Raw genomic sequence first — 23,774 nt, 5'->3', positions numbered from 1 at the left:
TTAGAATTAATTTAGTGATCAAAAGGGAGTAATTAAATTAACGGGGACTGATTATGTAAATCAGTGGTTTATATATTGTTTGGGCTATTGATCCATGATGAGCTAAGTTTATGTAAGTATCCATGAAGAGTTAGCCCACATGAGATATGGATCATAACCTAAGTGTATGGAATAGGGTTTACCCATGACCCTTGGGATCCTACGATATATATATATATATATATATATATATATATATATATATATATATATATATATACACACACACACACATATATATATATATATATGTATATATATATATATATATATATATATATATATATATATATGTTATCCCTTAGCTAAAATCGACCCTATGAGAGTTCTAGGAAGAGTGATAGCCGATTTTGGAGTGTCTAGCTTCTCTCTCAAAGTCCTCCCTTGTTCTTGGTGTTTGTGAACCATTTGAGGCATCACACTTGAGGTGTTAAGCTCTTGAAAGGCCAAAACTACAAGCTACAATAAAGAGGTATTCTTCTCACTTGATTTTATGAGTTATATGTCAAAATTGTATGTTAGTTGTAGGCTTCATGGTTTGGAAATTTTATTGCATGTATAACTAGAGAAAACTTAGATCCAAAGCCATTATGGTTGTATGTGCACCATAGGCGTGTTATAGTACACAAAACCCAACAATATTGACTACCTACAATGCACCACCATGGATATATATATATATATATATATATATATATATATATATATATATATATATATATATATATATATATATATATATATGAAAGAGTCTTCTTTCATGCTAACTTTGCTGATTCCTGGCCCTAAATCACCCTCAAAGGACATTGACGTTTTCTTGAGGCCTTTGGTGGATGAGTTGAAAATGTTGTGGGCCGAAGGAGTCCAAATGAGAGATGCATCAACCAACATCATATTCAACATGCGTATGATGTTTTTATGCACTATCAATGATTTTCCAGCACGTGGAAATTTGTCAGGATGGAGTGGTCAAGGTCATTTAGCATGCCCTACTTGTAACGCAGACACATCTTCCATTCATGTCACCAACAAGATGTCTTATGTTGGTCATAAACGATTCTTGCATTTGAACCATAAGTGGAGGCAAAGTTCATTGCTTAATGGTCAACCTAAGAGAAGACCACATCCAAGACGATTCATTAATACAACTATGTTAAAGCAACTAGCTAGTTTTCCTGATCGTATTCCATGGAAATATCTTGAGCACGGGGGTGCAACACAAAAGTGGAATGTTGAAACAAGAAAAAGAGAGTTGAATTGGACAAAGGATAGTATCTTTTTTTAGCTTGAGTATTGGTCTTCCCTCGAGCTAAAACACTATATAGATTTTATGCATGTGGAGAAAAATGTGGATGAGAATATTTTAAATACTATACTGATTAATGAAAAAACCAAAAAAATAAAAATAAATAAGCAAGAGAAGACTTGAAAAATATGTGCATTCGGCCAGATCAATGGCCAAAAGAGAAAGTCAACAAGAGGAAGAAAGTCAACCAGAAGAAGGAAGACAACAAGAAAAAAGTAATATTACCACATGTTGATTACTCTTTTAAACCAATTGATCGACAATTTTTTTGTCAGTTCATTAAAGGAGTAAGGTTACCTGATGGTTTTGGATCGAACTTTAATAAGAAGGTGAATGATACTACATCAAATTTGGCTAGGCTAAAGTCTCACGATCTTTACATCCTCATTCAACGATTGCTGCTTATAGGGGTTCAAGCATTTCTCCTAGAAAATGTTTTAACAACAATCATTGACTTGTGTACATTCTTCAAAAAAAATTGCACGGTCATTAGATGTTGGCGACATGAGAAATGCCAGAAAAGAAGTGGGGAAGATTTTATGTAATCTTGAGTTGATATATCCTCTAACATTTTTCAACATCATGATTCATCTAATTCTTCATTTACCTGAAGAAGCTATTCTTGGAGGGCCTATACACATGAGATAGATGTATCCTTTTGAAAGATACATGAAAAAATTTAAAAATTATGTATGAAACAAAGCCAAGCCAGAAGGCTCAATAGTAGAGGGTTATGTTCCAAACGAAGCTTTGACATTCTGCTCTATGTATCTTGAGGTTATGCAAACCAAATTCAATCATGTTGATAGAAATGAGGATCCTTGCCTTCCAAAAAGACAATTTACTATGTTATCATCACAATGTCGACCGATGTCCACTAAGAAGCTCGCCGAACTTTGTAAAGATGCCAAAAAAAATCATTGCATTAGTTTGTACTAAACAATTGCGATGAGGATGAGCTGAAAGGCTACATATCATAAGTTTTGTGATCTATTAACTACATTTCGATAGTTTTATCATATCTTCAAACCATTATAATTGTTTTGACTCACATCCAGCGAATTCAAATCAGAATCACCTGAAAGTGATTTTAAAACAGGATTTCCTCCATGGTTCAATAGAAAGGTAATTCATATTATTACTTAAACATACAATATTATATTTCCTTATAGATTTATCGTCTCGAAAGAGAATCCCCTTCAGACTGTACTAACAAATTAAAGGCGTTGACACATGGTCTTTGGATGCAACTTCTTACATTGCTTGCATAGTAAATAGTGTTTGATTTGTTTTGCTTAGTCGTGATCTTAAACGTACTACTCAAAATAGTGGCATTCTTACATTAGGGGTAGACGATACTGTTGGATAAGGTGTCTAAGTCCATAACTTATTTGGTATATACTTGACCCGACCCGGCATGGTCCATTTGGGTTGCACTTCACCCAAACTATTTATGGATAATTTTATGAGAGTTATACACATATGTTTATTAATATATTATAAGTTATAACATATTAATATGAAGTCATGTTATTTAATTAGTCTTAGTCTTAAATTAATTATGAATTAATTTAGAGATTAAAAGGAAGACTAATTAGATTGTGGGCTATTGGTTTTATATAGTGTGGGCTAACACTCATTTGTTAATGGGCTAGGCTTATATGGAAGTCCATGGATGATCCATGGAGCTTTTAACCCATGGATCCTTGGAAAGGAAAAGACATGGGTTATTAGGGTTTCACCCTAATCATGTACACTATATAAGCATGCTTATGTTGCATGAAATAGCCACTAGTGACACTAGTGTGGTTTTGTGTGTGTGGCCGATTTTCTATGTGTGTATACACTCTCTCAAAGTTTTCCAAGTGTTTGTGGTGATTTGTGATTCCATTTGAGGCATTCACACTATTGGTGCTTGGCTCTCAAACTCCAAACAATCAACCATCATCAAAAGGTATGTATTTCTACTAGTAGTTTTATGATTCATAATCCTTATGCTATGCTAGTTAGGAAGAAACCTTGGAAATTATTATTTGCATGTATTTTAGAAGAAAACATAGATCCAAGGTTTATTAGGGTTGCATGCACACTTAGGAAGTGTTAGATTGCTCAAAACCCAACAGTGGTATCAGAGCCTAGGCTTGTTTTCTTGAGTACTTGATGCAAATTGCTGAAAATCGAAGATTTTATGCTGTCTGCACAGCTGACTCGCCGAGTCCATGAAGGGACTCGACGAGTCCAAGGCAAAACTCATCCAACTCGGCGAGTTGGTTCATGCACTCGACGAGTTGGACCCCCAGACAGCATATCTTCGAGTTTTGGTGCTGGAATTGGTCTAGAATCATTACCTTAAACTGTTTTGATCTTATAAAACCTGTTTTTGATGTGGTAATGATGATGGTGGACTAATTTCAAAGTTATAATCAAATTTCAAGTTTATATGTGTTCATATGATTCTTGAAATTGTTGATGTGGATGTTCATCTTCATATGAGTTTTGTTAGATCATAGGAATTATTTGCAAATTGTTTGTTAGTTAATTCTTGATCTTAATGGGTTTTAATGGAATTCTAAATTTGTCCTCAAGTTATGGAATTCCAAGAGTTTTTCTTTTAAATGTTTTTTAAGAAGTTGTAGGTTACATTTTCTTTTGAAGAGTTTTCTAATAAATGCTTTTATGGACTTCATAACTTGTCCTCAAGTTATGGATTTCCAAGAGACTCTTCATTAAAAGTTTTAAACACTTAATTAAAACTCATAAGTTATGAATATCCAAAAGTTTATGAATTATTCAAAACTTGCCCTCAAGTTTTGGAATTTGTAAAGTCTCACACAAACTTTAATTCCATACCCTTGAAGTTTTAAAAGTTAAAATTCTACCCTTATACTATTATAAGATTAATGGTTAATTATTATATATATGTATAAGAACAAGTCGTTTTACCGTTAGTAGGCCTCATTCACGAAGCCGGTCTATAAGGTGGGTATAAGGTTGTTGCCTATAAAATGGCAACTTAATGGGTATCCACTCTCACCCACCGCTTGCTTGATCGGTGGAGGGTCGTTAGCCGAACGGGTAGGACAATGACTTTAAATTCTCATTAAAAGTATAATGAATATTATAAAGTAACTAAATATTTTTTTTATTTAATTCCCAATCTTAGTTACTTTAGGAAAAATGTGAATTTGGTGCTAGCCCATGGAATTCACACTTTGTACCTTACCAAGTCGTTGGTGGAGCGTGTGTGGTTAACCGGCACACTAACTTGGACTAGTAAGGATCACGAAGGGTGACTTAATGTTTGTCATAGATCAATGGAGCGTGTGTGGTTAACCGGCACATTGATTGGGTGATAATATTAAGGGTACCAAGTGAATTGGTATGGTTATTCACACCTTGTTTTGTGATCCTCGGCATCCCAGTCACAAAATTTGAGAGGGCACACTCGAGATTGAAACATGCCATTGAAAAGTTCAATGAATCTTAAAAGATCTAGGAATTTCAAATCCAATTAAAACCTAATAAATTATTTCGTTTTTCATGGTGGAAATTGGTGAATCGTCATTCGCCTACCTTCAAATATTTTATAGCTTGGATTACGGCATCCCTCTTCCAAATTATAAAACATTGTGTTGGGTCCTAGCCTTAATATTTCATATTGGGTGTTATATTAAGGACTTTGAATCAACTAAATTGATTTTCTCCCATTATAGATGTCTGGTTCAGACAACTATGATCTTCCCAAATCTCTTGAAGATGGTGTCCCTCAACATCATGCTTCACTTCCTCCACCTCCTCCAATTATTCTCCCTCACCCACAAGTTCTTGAAAAGTTTAAAGTCACTCAATCCCTATTGGCAAGCATAGTCTATGTGTGCTTACATCTTGGAGATAAAGTCACATATTGACAAGCCGGGAGAGTTGGGTGTCAAAGTCCCGTGAAAGTTGGATGTTCAATCACTTTCTTAGTAACATAGTGAGTCTCTTTAGGACTACTATGAGACAGACTATGACATGACCCTTAATGATGTTATCTATTTGCTTGGTGTTGTGGAATCAGCAATGATTTGGAACACTAGTAAAGCAAATTTGATTAAAAGAACAACTTCCCAAGTCTTAAATGGACATTGACAATGGTAGCATTGGATATCTAGAAAAAGATTTCTCTTCCCAATGGAAAGGGATCGGCTATAGTCACCTCGGTTGACCAAATGGTAAAGAGAAAGGCTAAGTCTGAGATAGTCCCATGTGCCATTACCAAAGGGTTCATGTGTTTTGTTGCCAAAGGAAGGGGCATTGATTGCGAAGCTGCCCTATTCACCTGAAAGGTCATAAGATTGATCAAGTCAAGAGGTTTGACTCTACTTCGGGTAAAGTCCACTGTCTAACTCTATTAAGTTCTTATTTGGAGATTCTTATTACATAATGTGAATGGGTCACATGCTTATGTTTTTAAGAATCAAAGAAAGGATAGGAAGCTTAAAGTAAGTATACGTTGATTCTGATTGCAAAGGTGGGTTTCGATCGCATGGTTCGGTAATCAGAATTTTGAGTTGTTGCTTAAGAGTTATAATATATTGCTTATGAATAGATAACAATAAGGTTTTCATGTGGATTGTAAGGATAAGTTTTTCCGCAAAGTTTTAAAATAAAAGAAAAAGGGGTTTTAATTTTATTTATTTTAAAAATATCCTTAGAATGGCATCTGTGGAAAATTGTTGCTTATATGTTTCCAGTAATAACAATATTGGAAAGTGGATTTGATTCTTTCATTTGTGGTAGTGTCTGAATTTACCAAATGAAGAAAGTTTTTCATCACTCAAGTTTCAATTGGACAGAAACTTCGAATCATACAAGTTGTATTGTATGATGAATGAGAATTTTCATCTTTGAAAATTAAGACTAATTCTTTGATCACATGTATATGTGAGTCAATTGAAGGACTAAGGAATTAGGTACACTGGGTGTGCGCTGGTCAAGGCCCACCACAAAGATTGATTTGTCATGATTTACTGAAGATTAGTAAACATGATTATACTTATGAGGTTAAGTATAATTCTGTAACATTGGAAAGGTTACAATGTATGACAAAACAAATGAGAAAAATCAAATTAGGCAGAAAGATAAAAGTTTCTCAAATCTGACAGGATGGGAGAGTACTTTAGTATCGTATTTCATGATCATCTTAATGATTATGAAACCATATCACAAATTCATACTCTAAGGACGTCTTAGTGCATTGTTATGGCTAAGAAGAGAGGTCATGAATTGTTGGATTGGTTAAAATCAAGAAGATGAGTCATACTTCGTTCCAAAACAATTCTTAGAGTCATACTCCAAGATTGTAACTTTGAGTGACATAAAGGAAGATTTATTAACACTAGTCAAATGTAAGAGTAAAATGTTTTCTACTCTTGTACATTTGAGATTGGTAAGTTGTGATGTCTTGGATGAGACAAAGACCAACTAAGACCAATTGTGTGAAGTGTTAGTCTTGATAAGAATCCGCACTATCCCTTGAATATTTGTTTTGTCAAGGAATGGTTCTTGACTGGGGAAACTTATATATCAAGGGGATAGTGGGAGCCTTAAAGATCCCGAAAGAGTTTCAAGATTTAATCAAGAGTAAAACCTATAATTTATCACTAGCACACGACTTAAGGTTTGCAACCTATCGTGTTGACATAATTCTTATTTCTGTACCTACTTCAAATAAGTTGAATTTGCATGTGAGTTATCAGAGTTCAACTTGGAAGCATTGGTGGGCCTTGTGCTACCAAGGTGACAAGAAACTGAGATTGAACAAGTTTAATTCATGTAAGGCTGAATTTGTCAGTAACCTTATCTTGTGATTATGGTTTTGACAAATTCACATGGATAGGGACTCATACACTATAAAATCTAAGTTTCATAAGGTTTCTCTCCGATTCATGAAAATGATGATGAGGAAACGCTTTCACTAAGTAGATTTTGCGTAGATATCAATTGTGTTATTTGCATTTTCAAAAGTCGTTAGTGGAGCGCGTGTGGTTAACCGGCACACTAACATGGACTTGTGAGAAATGGCAAAGGTCTAAGAAATTGAGACTATGATTACGGCATCCCTTTTCATAGTTCTTGAAATTGCTTAGACACACATGTGAGCTATCTAAGAAAGGGTGTATGAATCTAAATTTCAGAAGTCCAGCAGATTTCTGGAAATATATCAGAGCTAAAGGGAGCATAAGTGTTATGCTGATAATCATCATGTTAGTGGGAGCATGATTATTATGATTAGTATTGCAAGCTAGCAATGTTAATTATAGAAAAACAAAAGTTTCAATTCATGAAGTTGCAGGTGTTGAAAAAGTCGTTTTGCTATAATTAAGGGAGAGGAAATTATACTTCATTTTAATTCTAGAAGCTTAGATTGAGATTTTAATCATCTTTAGGCAAGAATATATATATATATATATATATATATATATATATATATATATATATATGAATTTTATGTTGGAATGGTTCAACTTGAAGAAATTCTATATATATATTGCGTTTTCAAAATTCGATTATGATTACGGCATCCCTCTTCATAGTTAAATTTTGAAAATATGGCAAATAAAAATTATTGTAGCAAAAGACTGGTCTAGTATCATGTCTTTATGTCAAACATCATGAATCGTGTCCCATATGCTTCGGATATAGGATCGATTGCATGTACTATAATATTCATCTTTTCTAAATTTTCCAAATGGTTAAGCCATTGAGAAGGGAAAAGTCTAGAACTGGATATGACTAAAGTGATTAAGCAATTGTCGAGGACAATCTGAGGTTCACCAAAGATTGGTTGCTCAGGGAAAGTTGGAAGTATGATGTAAGTTGTCGAAAAGGACCATATTGACATATTCTGAAAAGAAGTAACTCTTGTTCGGAAGTGATAGTCAAAATGGGACTATGGAAATGTCTCCATGGGTGGAAGTTATTCAATCTATGTAAGATTAGAAAACCTTAATGCAAGAAGGATGTTCAAAGCAATGTACTTTGAATATGAGACTTCCGTTCCATAGAGGTTGACCTTCTTTGGAATACTCTGTAATGACTGGTGACAAGGTTTTGGTGACTTTGTGCATAATCATTACAAGAGGAACATTGCATAAAAGTTTAAAATCTAACAGATTTTTTTGGTAAATGATAGGAATCGGGGATTCTCACATTTACAATAAGGATTTGGGATTGTGAAATGAGTATCATTAGAATCATGTTCAATTGATCTACATCACAATGTAAGGATCATAGACAAACATAGTGTGCATACTTGGAGTATGGCATAACTATTGTTTTAGAAAAACAAAGTGTACATGCCAGGAGCATGGGACGACTGTTGTTTTTTATTCAAGTCTTAAGTTGATTGATTGAAACATTATACAATGAATAATGTGTAATCAATATGGTGATAAATAAAAGGTGGTTCTATTTATATTTAAAAGGGTTCTGAGACCATATTGGATTCGATTATATTTGTGTTTCATTTTGCATGTTTTGACTTCCAAAATAGCTAGGTTATTCTTTCCGAATGACTAAGTTATTTAAACACTCCACAGTCGTTCATATGTTGGAAGTAGGTATGAATCAAGACTGTCATGAATCGAGTTTGTAGATGGCTGAATGGGTTTAGTCATAGCAATGATGCTACAACATTCATGAGTGCTCATAAGTTATGAGTATTGGAATAAACCCACGCTCACTTGTATCACTTCATGGAATTTATCTCGAGTGATCGTAAGACGGTAATATCATATAAATCTTCAAACCTAGAGATATGAGTTGTTACCTATGAGTTGGTTGTGCATTGATTGCACGTAAACGCATCACTAACTTGATGTTATAAAACATGCCTTTGTGTACAATTCAACAAGTAGTAGAACAAGCATATGAGTCGAAGTTTATATGTTCCTTCTAGAAATAGAAGCGATATATGGGCCCCTCGATGATTTTGTTGTGACCTATGTACCGGCCGGTCAGAACTAAATTGATGTGTTCGATTAAGTTCTTTGTCAAACAAATCGAAAATCGGGAAACAAACTGCTGGACAATAAGTACGACGTTGTTCCATGTATTTGTCCGGCTGATATCATGAGAACAGAGGATTATATGATCACTTATCTAAAATGGCCCTTCATAGTTCAACAGAGTTTTCGAGAGCTACGATTGTTGGTTGGTTCCTGAAGTAACATACGCAAATATAGTTATTAGACTTATCCAAGTGGGAGTCTGTTGGATAAGGTGTCTAAGTCCATAACTTATTTGGTATATACTTGACCCGACCCGGCATGGTCCATTTGGGTTGCACTTCACCCAAACTATTTATGGATAATTTTATGAGAGTTATACACATATGTTTATTAATATATTATAAGTTATAATATATTAATATGAAGTCATGTTATTTAATTAGTCTTAGTCTTAAATTAATTATGAATTAATTTAGAGATTAAAAGGAAGACTAATTAGATTGTGGGCTATTGGTTTTATATAGTGTGGGCTAACACTCATTTGTTAATGGGCTAGGCTTATATGGAAGTCCATGGATGATCCATGGAGCTTTTAACCCATGGATCCTTGGAAAGGAAAAGACATGGGTTATTAGGGTTTCACCCTAATCATGTACACTATATAAGCATGCTTATGTTGCATGAAATAGCCACTAGTGACACTAGTGTGGTTTTGTGTGTGTGGCCGATTTTCTATGTGTGTATACACTCTCTCAAAGTTTTCCAAGTATTTGTGGTGATTTGTGATTCCATTTGAGGCATTCACACTATTGGTGCTTGGCTCTCAAACTCCAAACAATCAACCATCATCAAAAGGTATGTATTTCTACTAGTAGTTTTATGATTCATAATCCTTATGCTATGCTAGTTAGGAAGAAACCTTGGAAATTATTATTTGCATGTATTTTAGAAGAAAACATAGATCCAAGGTTTATTAGGGTTGCATGCACACTTAGGAAGTGTTAGATTGCTCAAAACCCAACAGATACACCATTCTACGGTTAACTGAAAGACATCATAGAGTTGCAATATTTACATGGTTACTCAGCTATACTCTTTCGTGGTAAATGGTTCAATGTGTCATTAGGTAATGAATGTTTAATTAGTAAAAAGAATATGGTTGTTACCGATACCAGTCATGAATGGTACGTCGGTAAAACATGGTATGCCGATCAACAAAACATCTTTGCCATTTAAGCTAAACAAGTGTTTTATCTCCAAGATCCTACTCAAAACAATAACTAGAGAGTTGTGGAAGATGTTCATCATCAAAAACTTTGGGATCATCCAAGTATCGGTGTTAATGATATAGATGTGGTGAATGACACTTGATCAAATGATTTTAGCTTGGCTGCCGATTTAGGTAATGATGATGATGATACATACTCTGTTGACGGTGATGATATGTACTCTTTAGATAATGATGATGATGGTGAATCAAGTGTGGCTCCTACTATAAACGATGACAGTTTCATTAATGATGACAATGGTGGTGGTGATATGTACTCTTCAGATAACGATGACGATTTCATGAACGATGACGAATTCATTAATGATGATGTTGTACATGTATATTAATCTAGTGATCATTTTGATTGATGGTATGTTACGATTGTTATACATTTTGAATGCTTATAATGGTTTATTAGTTTTTTTAAGTATGTTTAGTATATTTTCTAATATTTGTTAAACAGATGGCTACACATGTTGCGAGGGGGCATGGAGGAGACGGAGGGGAACGACCTCCACATGCGCTCGCATGCAAGATACCGATGGGTTCTCAATCTTGTAAGTTACATGAAATTCTTAAATATATTGGATATATTTTTAAAGTTTTAAATTTCTAAATTTTCAATTCTATGTGTCAATGTAGCAAACCCGTCGTGCCGGCGTGGAAAGGGAAGATGCTTAAATATGCAAAAAAAAGTTCAATGTCAACAGTCAAAAACCTCTACCTGTAGAAGTCGATAGCATTAGGGGGGACCTATAAATTCATAAATACAAATGGCAAAATATTAACAAGATTTATCTCAAACTTTGGGGCAGATTATGTAACACTCCATTATAGGACTTAGAGATGTGTTTCTTTCCATTACTATGAACTATGTATCCTGAGATTGAAGTAAGTACAAAATACTTTTTTATGTGAAAAGTTTTATACTTTTTAAATATATTTTTTTACTAATTAAATTTTTTTTATTGCAGATATTTTTTGATCTTGATATGTATCGGGGTACATATTTGTGGGAAGTCGTTCGAGCGGCTGTATAGACCGACTGTCAAAGAGCTTATAAAGAGCACAAATATCAACTGAAAAATTATTTTGGTAGGGTTGGTGGATATAAGGATGTGGAAGGTGCAAGACAATGTCCACTGGATGATATGGACGACGAAGCTTAGGATAAGATGACTGATCTTCTTTTTTTGGATGAGAGTTATAGGAAGCAATGCATAAAAGGTAAAGAAAGTAGGTCCAAATGTCCATATATGAATTCTCTTGGAAGTAGAACATATGCAGACATACGACGTGAGGAAGTAATTAAATTTATTTGTATTATATAAATTTTTTATTAACACTTATTGTTGGCATAATATAGAGAGAAAAAGGACAAGACCCGAAACATATCGACGGTTGGATACAGATACAATTTAAAGAAAGTCGGGGTTGGTGTACACTCCAATCAAGAGGCATAGGAGGAGGAGGAGGACAATGTTTGTTAAAAACTTTTTTTTTTGTTATTTTGTTATGTAGTAGAATTTTAATTTTAATTTTAGTAAAATTTTAATTTTAATTTTAATTTTAGTAAAATTTTAATTTTAATTTTAATTTTAATGGTATGTTATGCTTATTAAGTGTTTGATATTATTCTCAAATATACTTTTCGGATTTGTTTAAAAAAACACATTTGGTATATATAAATAATCCTATGAAAAATATATATAAAAAAAAGGTTATACCACCGACATGTCGTCGGTATAGCTTTATAACTGTAAAAACGGTTTTACCAATCCCATCGACAAGTCGTCGGTATTACTAGAATGGAAGTTGGTTGCTACTTACTTTTCAAAACGACAAGTTGTCGATATTGATGTCACTTTTCCCGACGACAAGTTGTCGGTACTGGTGTAACTTTTCCAGACGACAAGTCGTCTTGATAGAGTCCAGATAAAACTTTTTTAGATAAAACTTTTTTTACGACGATATGTCGTCCTTATTGGTTAATTTGTACCGATGACTCCTGTCACGATGACATTTTCGGATTTTACTGACGGAGCTATGTCGCCGACCTTTTACAGACGACATATCGTCTGTATAACTTCTCCCGACGCATGTCGTCGGTATAGTGTCCAGACTATCGTCTGCATAGGGCTCGATCCTTGTAATGACAAAAGACTTTCACAAGGTAATCCAGATTTCTCGTGTTGTTGACATACTTGGTTTTCAAAACTCAAACTTCTTCACGATATTTGGGCCTACTTATTTTCAAGTTTATCAATCACCCATGAAATCTTTGACTGGTTTCATTAGTTGAAGCATTGCCTTTAAACTCTTTCAAAAATATAACATCTAAAACAATGATATCACATTCCATGAAATAACAGTGAACTGTTTATATAATTATATATCATGCATACATAAGCTACACGTTTGAGAAACAGCCAAAATATAGATCACAAAACAAAGTTTAGATTAATACTATACATAAAAGGAACATACTTTAAAACTGCTGTTGATATGAAATTCATAAGACATCTTGGAAGTGTAACGTAAAGCATTATCCAATTTTGGTACTCAGCGAGTATATATACTTACCTTGCTCCACATCTTTTAGCATCTTCTATATGTCATGTTTAAACATGTTTCCACACATCGATGTTTATACTGTTGGTATTGCCTGTGGATTTTACTTCAGCCGAGACATTGAGAATGCCATTGGCATCTATGTTAAAGAAAACTTTTACCTCTTGTTCCATTGCAGGGGCTGGAGGAATACCATGAAGCTTGAACGAACCAAGGATGATGTTTTCTTTGGCTAATCTGCTCTCTCCCTGATATATATCGATTCTCATAGACACTTGATTGTCTGCCGATGTGCAGTAAGTTCCATCCTTGAGGGTGGGTATAGGTGTGTTCCTTGGTATCACAACACTCATTAAACCACGAGTATCGTCTGAATCGGCCCAGATGCCAAGGGAGAGAGGCGTTACATCTACTAATATCAAAGACTGGACACTTTCATTCCCATTACCATGTAAGTTTGCAGCCAACACTGCAGCACCATAAGCAACAGCTTCATCCGCATTAATGCTCTTGCAAAGTGGTTTTGATTCAAAGAATTGCATCAACATTTGTTGTACCTTGGGAATCCGTGTAGACCCACCAACAAGAACCACATCGTCAATATCTTTCTTTTCCATATTGCCATCTCTCAAACAATTCTCCACGTGCTCAATGCACTTCTTGAAGAAAGCATCATTTAGCTCCTCAAGTTTTGCCCTCGTGAATTTCATCGAAAAATCAATTCCCTCAAACAAGGAATCAATTTCAATTGCCGTTAAGGTTGTAGAGGATAAATCTCTCTTTGCTTTTTCACAAGCAACTTTCAACTTCATCATCGATCTTGCATTCTTACTCAAGTCCTTTTTTTGTGTTTTCTTGAATACTTGAACACAATGATTCACCATTAGCTTGTCAAAATCTTCACCACCCAAATGAGTGTCGCCACCCACAGCTTTAACACTAATGGCGCCATCCTTGCAGATATTGAGAAGAGACACATCAAATGTTCCTCCACCCAAATCAAAGACCAAAACATTCTTATCTTGACGATTCTTGTCAGCACTCTTATCTATTCCATACGCAATTGCTGCTGCTGTTGGCTCACTAATCAAGCGCATGACATTGAGGCCAGCTAGCGTACCAGCCTCCTTAGTGGCTTGCCTTTGTTTGTCACTAAAATATGCAGGAACAGTAATCACTGCATCTGTACATGTTGTTCCAAGATATGCTTTAGCGGCCTCTTTCAAATTCTTTAGAATCATGGAGGATATTTCTTCAGGCGAAAATTTCATGTTTTCAGTCTCATTTTCTAACACAATAAATGGCTCATCTGCACTCCCTTCGACCACCTTAAAAGGCCATGACTTAATGTCATCCTGCAGCCTACTTTCACTGAATCTTCTTCCCATTAAACGTTTAACATCTGAAAATTAAATATATGGTAGTTTAAAAAGTTATCATTAATTAGAATAAAGTTTTGATCAAAATAACTAACCAAAAATAGTGTTTTTAGGGTTCCTGCTGATTTGATTTTTAGCTCCTTCACCTACTAAGAGTTCGGTGCCATTCCAAGCGACGCATGATGGAGTAATCTTGTTACCTTGTTCATTAGGAATGGTGTCTACACGATTGTGCTTATCAAACCAGGCAGCAACACAGGAATATGTTGTTCCAAGATCAATTCCAATTGCAATTCCTTCAACACTTCTGGACATCTTCAGACGTGTTTGTAACAAAAGATATAATGTATGTATAGATTGTGAGACAAAGACGATCAGCAATTTCAGAAACTAAATAGAGAAAGGAAGTTATCTTTTCAAATTTGAAGAAGCCCAAGGGATACCGTTGGGAAACTAAAACGCTTTTGAGTAATCCAGAAGTCTAGTTATTTCACATCATCTATTGTCACTTTTTTTATTGGGAAACCATGCAATAACTCTTTGGTTCCAGCTTCTTTTCGGTCATCTTGACATTCATTAAGGCTAAGGGGAGTAGTAACACTCCTAACACCTTGCCACATCAGTTTTCTTAATGCCAACTCATTTTTCTCAATTTAGCACCTAATGTTAACATTTGGTAAGGAGTGGTAACACTCCTAACATTTTATAGTATTTTTATTTTCTTTTTCTAATTTAATCTAATTATTTTATTTTATTAAACAAACATTTTTTTAATATTACACAAATATATTTTTTAATTTAATTAATATAACATAAAAAAAAAATTAAAGCCACACAGTGTGTTTCTTTTCTGCTTTTCACCATCACAAATTAAACCCATATGGAATCCTCAAGCTATCAAGACCCATCTTCACCATCAGGTGCTTTTCGGCTCAACAGATACACATAAAATTTTCTCTTTTTCTTTCTCTTTTTAATTCTCAATCTTCATTCACCTTCACCATTGATATCATGGTAGCCTCACACACCGACTAGAGCTTCATGTTTCTCTCTCTTTTTTTTTTCTGAAAATTCTAAATCCCGCAGCCAAACCTTCACACTCGTTTTCCAACTGGTTCCAGCACCACATGAAATTACCTCGAGTTAGATGTTGTTTGTTTTTCTGAAGCCAAAATGTCTGCAGTCTGCGGACCACATCTGCAAGTCTCTGCAGCAGAAGAGGTGGACCAAACGTCTGCAGTCTGCAATAAGAAGACTGTTTGTTTTTTAACGTCTGCAGGCTGCTGAAATAAACTAAATTTTAAATAAAATTATTTTACAAACTTAAAATGATTTTTCAACACCAAAATTTTAATAATAATAGTCTTATAACATTGAAAATAAAATTCATACAACTAAATTAGTCATACGATAAAAAAAAATGTTTTACAATAACAATTTCATTTAAAACAATTCAATCTATATTGTGCATCAACTGATCAGCAATTTCATCACGTAACTGAGTCATATATTCACGGTCTGCTGCAGTACCATGTGTTGGAATCCCGTCTTCATCATCATCAATGGCCACATTGTTATTTCGAAACTGGACATTGGGTTCATCGTATCGTGCGAAATACTCATCACTCAATCCTTCTTTCTTTATATAATTATGAAGCGCGAAGCATGTCATGGCAATGTTTCTTTGTGTCACAAACGGGAATGATGTCATCCTCTTCAATATAGGGAAGCGTGCTTTCAAAACACCAAAAGCACGCTCAATGACATTCTGAAGTTTTGCATGTCCATGGTTAAATTTTTCTTTATTGGTCAATGCACGTCTTTGACGAAAATCTCCAAGCCAATACCTCACATTACGATAAGGGGCCATAAATCCTCGAATGTGTGCATACGCGGCATCACAAAGATAATATTTGTCTGAAAAAAAAATGCGAAACACTAATCAATTTCAAATTAAAATAAAAATATTTAAAAAAACAAAAATTTACCTGGTGGTGGAAACGGGAATGATGCTTGTGGATCGGCTACTGCTTCTGATAATATTCTAGAGTCATGCGCTACCCCTTCCCACCCGGTCACAACAAATGTAAAAATCATATTGAAGTCACAAATTGCCAATACGTTTTGGTAGCAATCTCCCTTTCCCCTACTTCTATATAAGTCTTGTTTCTTAGCAGGGACAACATCATGTATCAAAGTGTCATCAAGTGCACCAACTGCTCCTTTGAAAACCCTTCGTAGCCTCCTATTATGTCCTGGAATGTTTGGATTCGGATTAAAAGATGTTGGTACTATAACATCTTGTGCGAAAAGCATCATTTTTTCCAACACTTCATAAAAAAATTTATGAATTGTTTGCTTCGAGTGTTGAAATCTCCGCTTGATAATCACGTAACGTTGATTATGTCCGATCATCATCAAAAACATAGCCATCTTTTCCTCAACTGATACATGTTTGCTGTCCTTTAATGAGTAATTTGCTCTAAAATGAGCACATAGTCGTACAAAAGATTCACGGGACATGCGTAATACTTCAACACATTGTAAACGATTACGGTGTAATAACTCCAATGTGTATTTGTGTCCCGTCATTTCCGAATCATTATCCCGCAATCGTTTCACACCCCTCTTCCAAAAATAACGGATGTATAGGTACATTAGAATTACGAGAAGTAACTTTTGATCGTGATCCATATGAACCTAAAATTAACAAAGTAGAACTTTAAAAAACATTACATAAACCATATTTCAAGTATCAAATAAACATTCCATTTATCATATTTCAAGCCAAAATAACATTACATAAACCATATTTCAAGTATCAAATAAACATTCCATTTATCATATTTCAAGCCAAAATAACATTACATAAACCATATTTCAAGTATCAAATAAACATTCCATTAATCATATTTCAAGTACCAACAATGGCAAAAAGACCTAACAAAATAGTTCCAACAAAGGCAAAAACATTTAACAAAGTAGTTCCAACAAGGGCAAAAAGACCTAACAAAATAGTTCCAACAAAGGCAAAAACATTTAACAAAGTAGTTCCAACAAGGGCAAAAAGACATAACAAATACTTTCAACACTAGAAAATCATCGAACAATCTTCCCATCCTTCAAAACTCCTAAACTGGTACCCGTCATCTCAAGCCACCCTCGTAATATCTCGGGAACATCGGGCAAATGCATCCACATCTCTCTCATGTTCATGGTTCCTCCAAAAATATGATATGCGACAAAGCGTAAAGGATCTGTAGGGCCTAACTGAAGGACCTCTAACTTCTCTAAACACTGAGGAATTGTATACCCTTTAGTCAAACTTTGTAGAGCTTTCTTCATTTCAAATGCTAAATCGTCAGCAGTAACAGAAGTTCCATCAGGTGAAGAAGCAGACGGTGAGGCACTAGGAGCTACAGGAGTTTAGGGTTTAGCCCTTTTGTTGGGGTTACCGGATGGTATAGCAGTATATGGTGAAGCAGCAGAAGGTGAACCAGCAGAAGGTGAAGCTGCAGAAGGTGAAGCAGCAGAAGGTGGTGGCTCATGATGAGAAGTGTCAACACCATCATCATCCATTGCATCAAAAGGGGTGGCGGTGATCTGAAGTGGTGGAACACGATAGGAGGATGCGTCAGCTACTGATGATGATTGGGTTGAGTAACTCCTAAAATTACCAGTAGCACTATTTCCTTCAAAAAGACGTGCACAAAGATCTGGAAAAGGCAGTGGAATTGTTCTCAAAGAAGCAGCTTTCGGATGCCCCTAAACCCAAATGTAACAAGAAATAGTATAAGAATATTTGGCAACTTCAAACGTAAATGTTATATATATATATATATATATATATATATATATATATATATATATATATATTATTGTATATTAATGTATATGTACCTTCTTAAAATCATCCCACTCCTCGGCTGTTAAATTAAAAGTGTTTGTTTGAAAATTGTCTATATTACCGGTTTTGTTTTTTAAATATACTCATCCAGTGTATTTGGCTTTCAGATTGTCATATGCGTTTTTCATTTGTTTTTGAGTCAACTCAACCCCAAATTTCTCCTTAAGAACTCTTCCAAGCCTTATCCATGAATCTTTCTGCAAACTCAATCCTTTTCTACCAACACTCTCTACTTCTTCAATACAAGTATCCAATAAGCATTTTAAATGCTCATTGGTCCATTGTTGTTTTTCTCCCATCTCTAATAACCAAATAACAATAAACAGTCAACAAGTAACATCATTATTTCAAGAAAAAGTTTTTATTTCCACGACAAATATGTTTTACGACAAATTTGTAATTTTGTTTTATTTTCAATCACAATAATGTGAAACTTATTATTCAATTATAAATAACCTCAATTAGAGTGTTTTAATTCAAAGTTTTCTAAAAAACTTTATAAATCAAATAAACTTCACTTTAACGACAAAAACTTTATTTTTATCAAATAAACAAAACTTATGACTCTTTTTGATGCTTTCTATCATACACATACAAAATCAACAATCATATACATATACACTATCATATAAATATACACAATCAATAATCATATATATATATATATATATATATATATATATATATACACAACCAAAACTCATATACACATAAACAATCACAATCAATAATCATATACATATACACTATCATATACATATACACAATCAAAAATCATATACACATAAACAATCACAATCAACAAGAGAAAATGAAATCTTTTGATTCACAGTTATGTATATTGGCTTCAAATCAAAGAAAAATATAAATCCAATTTGTTTACAGGTAAGATTTTCTATTTGCTGGGAATTTGGCTGTCAATTTTCTGTGAAACAAGGATGTGAATCAAAAAAGAAATTGAACAAGGATGTGAATCAAACAAGAAATTGAACAAAGATATGATTCAAACAAGATGAATTGAAATTGAAATCGACAGAGAGAGAGAGAGGAAGGCAACGATGGTTTTGATCGGTCAAACAAGATGTGAATCAATCAAGATGAATTGAAATTGAAATTGAACAAAGATGTGAATCAATCAAAGAAAGAGGTGAAGACAAACCAGATTGGTCGCTAGTTGAAGTTGTCGCTGTGACCTTGTTGTTCGCTGGCTGCTGCAATCGACCGTGACGGTCGCAAAATCGGAGGACGCCGGATCGGAGAGGAAGGCGGCGATCGATGGTTTTGATCGGAGAGGAGGGTTGCGACGGTGGTGGTCGCTGCAAGATGGAGTATGATCGATCGAGGGTTTTTTCTGGGAGGTTGGACGACGACTGGAGGCGGAAACAAAAAAAAAAAAAAAAAAAAAAAAAAAAAAAAAAAAAAACGTGTTTCTTTTTAGGTTAAAGGCTTGCAGACTTTAGAAGATGCTATCCGATATCTGTGTGGTGAAGACCTCGCGCAGACGTTTTTATGTCTGCGCACTTCAGAAAAACAAACAGACTGCAAACCATTATGTCTGCGCGTGGTCTGCGCCTCGCAGACAGAAGAGGCCACGCAGACCTGCAGAGAAAAAACAAACACCCTCTTATTGATTCTTGGTGAAGATGAACGAGGTGCCAATTGATCGTTTTCTGAAAACCCTAAATCCCCCGACTGCCATTGTTAAAGCAAGCTTCGCCTGAAAGTTCATGATTTCCCACATACAAAAACTATCAAATTAAAGTGTAATCAAAGTGTTGAGTAATTGAAATTTGGGATTACCTGGATGAAGATGACTCTGGGGTTTTGTGATGGAGATTTGGGGGATTTTTTACCAATCAAATTCCTCCCTTACCTTCTCTCTCTTCTCGCCAAATTTGTAACGAGGCATGGGTAGCGACCCCCCTAGCGAGAGCTAGGGGGCGGTGTTCCTGGATCGATGGCGAGCATAGCGAGTGGGTTTGACACCACCACTCCGTTTAGTCTAATAACCGGTGATGAGTCTAAGAGCATTGGGTGTGGGCAACAAGGTGCAACACCACCTCACATGCCACATAAGCAAGTGGTGTTATAACACCAAGTGGGGAAATGGGCAACAAGATGCAACACCAACTTTTTGAAAATAAATAATTTTTTTCTTTTTTTTTTTTACTATTTCGTTTTTTTATACTTTTTTTTCATTTTATAATTTATTTTTTATTTATTTCGATTTTTTTAAATTGATACAAATATTTTTTAAATATAAATAATAAATAAAACATAATGTTTAAAAATTATAAAAAAAAATTAAAAATTTTTAAAGATTAAAATTAACATAAAGGCTAAATTACACATAATATCCAAAAACAAAAAAAAGAAATAACATCTAAATTCAAAAAAAAAAAAAAAAAAAAAAAAAAAAAGACAACGTTATTCGTTATCGTTATTGTTACCATAGAAGATATAATCCGCCAAATCCTCTCGAAGTTGTCTGTGTTTATTTGCGTCATGAATGTCAACAACGCGATGCAAATAATCTGTTGTTCCTGGTTGAAACTGAACGTGTCTGGGCTCTGTTGGGATATAGTGTGCAATATTTCTCCCTTTATCTTCTACTACCATGTTATGCATTATGATACATTCATACATGATATATCGTAAAGTTTCTAAATCCAATGGTCGTGCTGCATGTTCAACTATATGCCACTTCGCCTTCAGCACTCCAAAAGCACGTTCCACATCCTTACGTGCTCCTTCTTGTCTTCTCTTAAAAAATTTGTCTCGTTCTTCAACCGGGTGGCGGAATGCCTTCACGAATGTGGAATACTGAGGATATATTCCATCTGTAAGGTAATAGCCATATTTGTATTCGTTTCCATTCACCGTGAAAGGAGCATCCGGGGCTTTTCCATTCAAAAGATCGTCGAATATTGGCGACAGATCAAGAACGTTGACGTCGTTGTTGGAACCCGCAACCCCAAAAAATGCATGCCAAATCCATAAATCTTAAGAAGCGACAGCCTCTAACACCAATGAAGGTGATCCGTGATGACCACTTGCGTATTGCCCTTTCCATGCTACCGGACAATTTTTCCATTTCCAGTGCAATCAATGCTTCCGATCATTCCGGGAAACCCATGACGTTCTTCATGCGCCGCATACAATTCTTGCAAATCATGCAACGAAGGTTTCCGCAAATACACATCTCCAAAAATTTCAACAGCACCCCTTGACAATGTATACAAACTCTCTCTTGCGGTTCTTTCGGACATTCTCATATAGTCGTCCATGGTGTCGGGTGACTCCCCCATAGCCATCAAACGAATGGCCGCAACACATTTCTGCAACGTTGTAAACCCCCGTCTACCTCTAGCATCATTTCTTAATTGAAAAAATTCGTACCTAAACATAAATTAACTATAGTTTAAAAATATATTGCATATGTTGTAAAATTAAAGAAACATGTAGTACATTTTTTTTATTTCGTATAAAAATATAGTAAACAAATGATACCGGCTTTCCAAGGCGTTGGCGATTCGTAAGAACACATCCCTACTCAAACGAAATCTTCTTTTGAAGTCCTTCGCCCCGTATACACAATTATCCGCAAAGTAATCGCGATATACATGTTCGTGTCCTTCCTCGCGATTTCTGTTTAACATCGCACGTCTTGTTAGTAGCGGGGCTGGGTCTGGTTGTAGCAGGTCGGTAGTGTAATAATGATACATCATCCTAAAGAAAATATCGTCATCTAAATCATCGGACGAGTCGAAAGGATCCATATTTTTTTTGAAGATAATTGAAAGTATGTAGAGAGGATAAGAGAAAGTGTGTGAAAATTTTAAATAAAATGAGAGTATTTATAGGATAAAATGTTTTTTTTAATAATTAACTTTTTTTTTCAAACCGTTGCAAATCAAACGGTAATTTTTTTTTAATTTTTCTTCGTTTCTTCCCTTCGCCACCCCAACGAGATTCACCTCGACGAGAAGCAACGAGCAGGGGGGGCGGTGTTCCCCGTGTCATAACGGCGTTGAGGGGTGCCACCTCACCCCCGTTGCTTCTCGTTGGACCCATATCGACTCGTCTAAAAGTATAAAGTCACGTTGTTCACTGTTTAAAGTTATTCATTTTTTCTTTTCTTTTTTCCCTAAAACTTATAATCGTTTTGTAAAGTTATTTTTTCTTTTTTTAAAGGCCTTTTCTTCTTTTCAATAGAATTTACGTATGGGATATATATTATTAATTAATATAAAAATTCTAAATTCTAATATTTCAAATAACAAAAACAACATACTATGTAAACAAAATAAATTAATTCGGGAACTATAAATCTTCATATTCTAATAAAAGAATAGGTTTAATTTCTTATTGACAAGTGTCATACAATTAAAACACCTTATTAATGTTATATATTCATTATCATGTCACTTGTCAACCTATTATTTATTCATTTCAAATTTTAAATTTTAAATTTTTTCACTCTAATTACATTAAACTAATAATTGATTCTTTTATTTAAATTTCAAATTTTAAATTTTTCCACTCTAATTATATTAAATTAATAATATTAGATTGAAAAATAAAATAAAATAAATACATATTATAAGATGATATAACTTCATGTATTTATTTAAATCAACGATTATAATTTTATATAACTAAAAAAGTTTCTCTTAAATAATAATTTATTTAAAATAATTAATTAATAATTTTGACTTTTTATATGAAAGATTAATTAATTTTCTAACCGTGGTTCTCACGGATTATAAACTAATTTAATATATATTATTAGAATTTACTAATTTAATATATATTATTAGGATTTACACATTATTCTAGATTGATAACAAGATTGACTAAAAAGACATCTCACACACCAATCAATTTTAGTTATAGGGTTTTTAATTTACACATAACAGCATTTTGACAAATTTTTTATTGGGAGCCATGTATTTGTGTGTTGCTTCTTCCTTTTTTTTTATTTTTCTATACACACCAAGACTCAGTGTTTTTTTTCTTATATTTGTGCCATAAATTTTGATAAACTAAACTTTTATAATGTCGTTGTAATTTTAATCCGTCTATATATACTTTATTTTCATATAATAATTTTTAGTCGGTAGATTGAAATAAAAATATTAATCAGTTTTGACGGATAGCTATTAGAGATATGGCACCCTAACCTTTAATTATTTTTAAAATATATAGTTGTTATAAGGTTCATGACATTTAATCATTAATATAAAATATGGTTTCGCAAAAACTTTTATTTGATACACAACTTTGACGTGATAATCTAACATTAATA

The 23,774-nt window shown here is 34.2% G+C and overlaps 2 protein-coding genes across 2 annotated transcripts; both read right to left on the bottom strand.

The window, feature by feature from the left end:
- Positions 1–13,230: 13,230 nt before the first annotated feature.
- On the bottom strand, positions 13,231–14,874 carry LOC111917853 (heat shock cognate 70 kDa protein). The gene is made up of 2 exons (XM_023913488.1): positions 14,655–14,874; positions 13,231–14,582 (listed from the first exon to the last, which is right to left on the bottom strand). Exons 1-2 carry the CDS (start codon positions 14,872–14,874, stop codon positions 13,231–13,233), a joined length of 1,572 nt encoding a protein of 523 aa, XP_023769256.1.
- Positions 14,875–16,012: 1,138 nt separating this feature from the next.
- On the bottom strand, positions 16,013–17,151 carry LOC111917857 (uncharacterized). The gene is made up of 2 exons (XM_023913491.2): positions 16,548–17,151; positions 16,013–16,476 (listed from the first exon to the last, which is right to left on the bottom strand). The coding sequence occupies exons 1-2, from the start codon at positions 17,149–17,151 to the stop codon at positions 16,013–16,015; spliced, it is 1,068 nt and encodes a 355-aa protein (XP_023769259.2).
- Between the last annotated feature and the right edge of the window lie 6,623 nt (positions 17,152–23,774).

Source organism: Lactuca sativa, chromosome 2 (assembly GCF_002870075.4).
Source record: "Lactuca sativa cultivar Salinas chromosome 2, Lsat_Salinas_v11, whole genome shotgun sequence".
Classification (NCBI taxonomy): domain Eukaryota; kingdom Viridiplantae; phylum Streptophyta; class Magnoliopsida; order Asterales; family Asteraceae; genus Lactuca; species Lactuca sativa.
The sequence above is the reverse complement of the archived record's forward strand: the minus strand, read 5'-3'. Positions and strand labels throughout refer to the sequence as shown.

What these genes read in the sequence shown, in the direction of transcription:
- LOC111917853 (XM_023913488.1), bottom strand. Translation starts at nt 14,874, where the DNA reads ATGTCCAGAAGTGTTGAAGGAATTGCAATTGGAATTGATCTTGGAACA. An exon ending in CCCTAAAAACACTATTTTTG is followed by an intron (nt 14,583 to 14,654) that starts GTTAGTTATTTT and finishes TTTAATTTTCAG; the next exon opens with ATGTTAAACGTTTAATGGGA.
- LOC111917857 (XM_023913491.2), bottom strand. Translation starts at nt 17,151, where the DNA reads ATGACGGGACACAAATACACATTGGAGTTATTACACCGTAATCGTTTA. An exon ending in ATTCCCGTTTCCACCACCAG is followed by an intron (nt 16,477 to 16,547) that starts GTAAATTTTTGT and finishes TTTTTTTTTCAG; the next exon opens with ACAAATATTATCTTTGTGAT.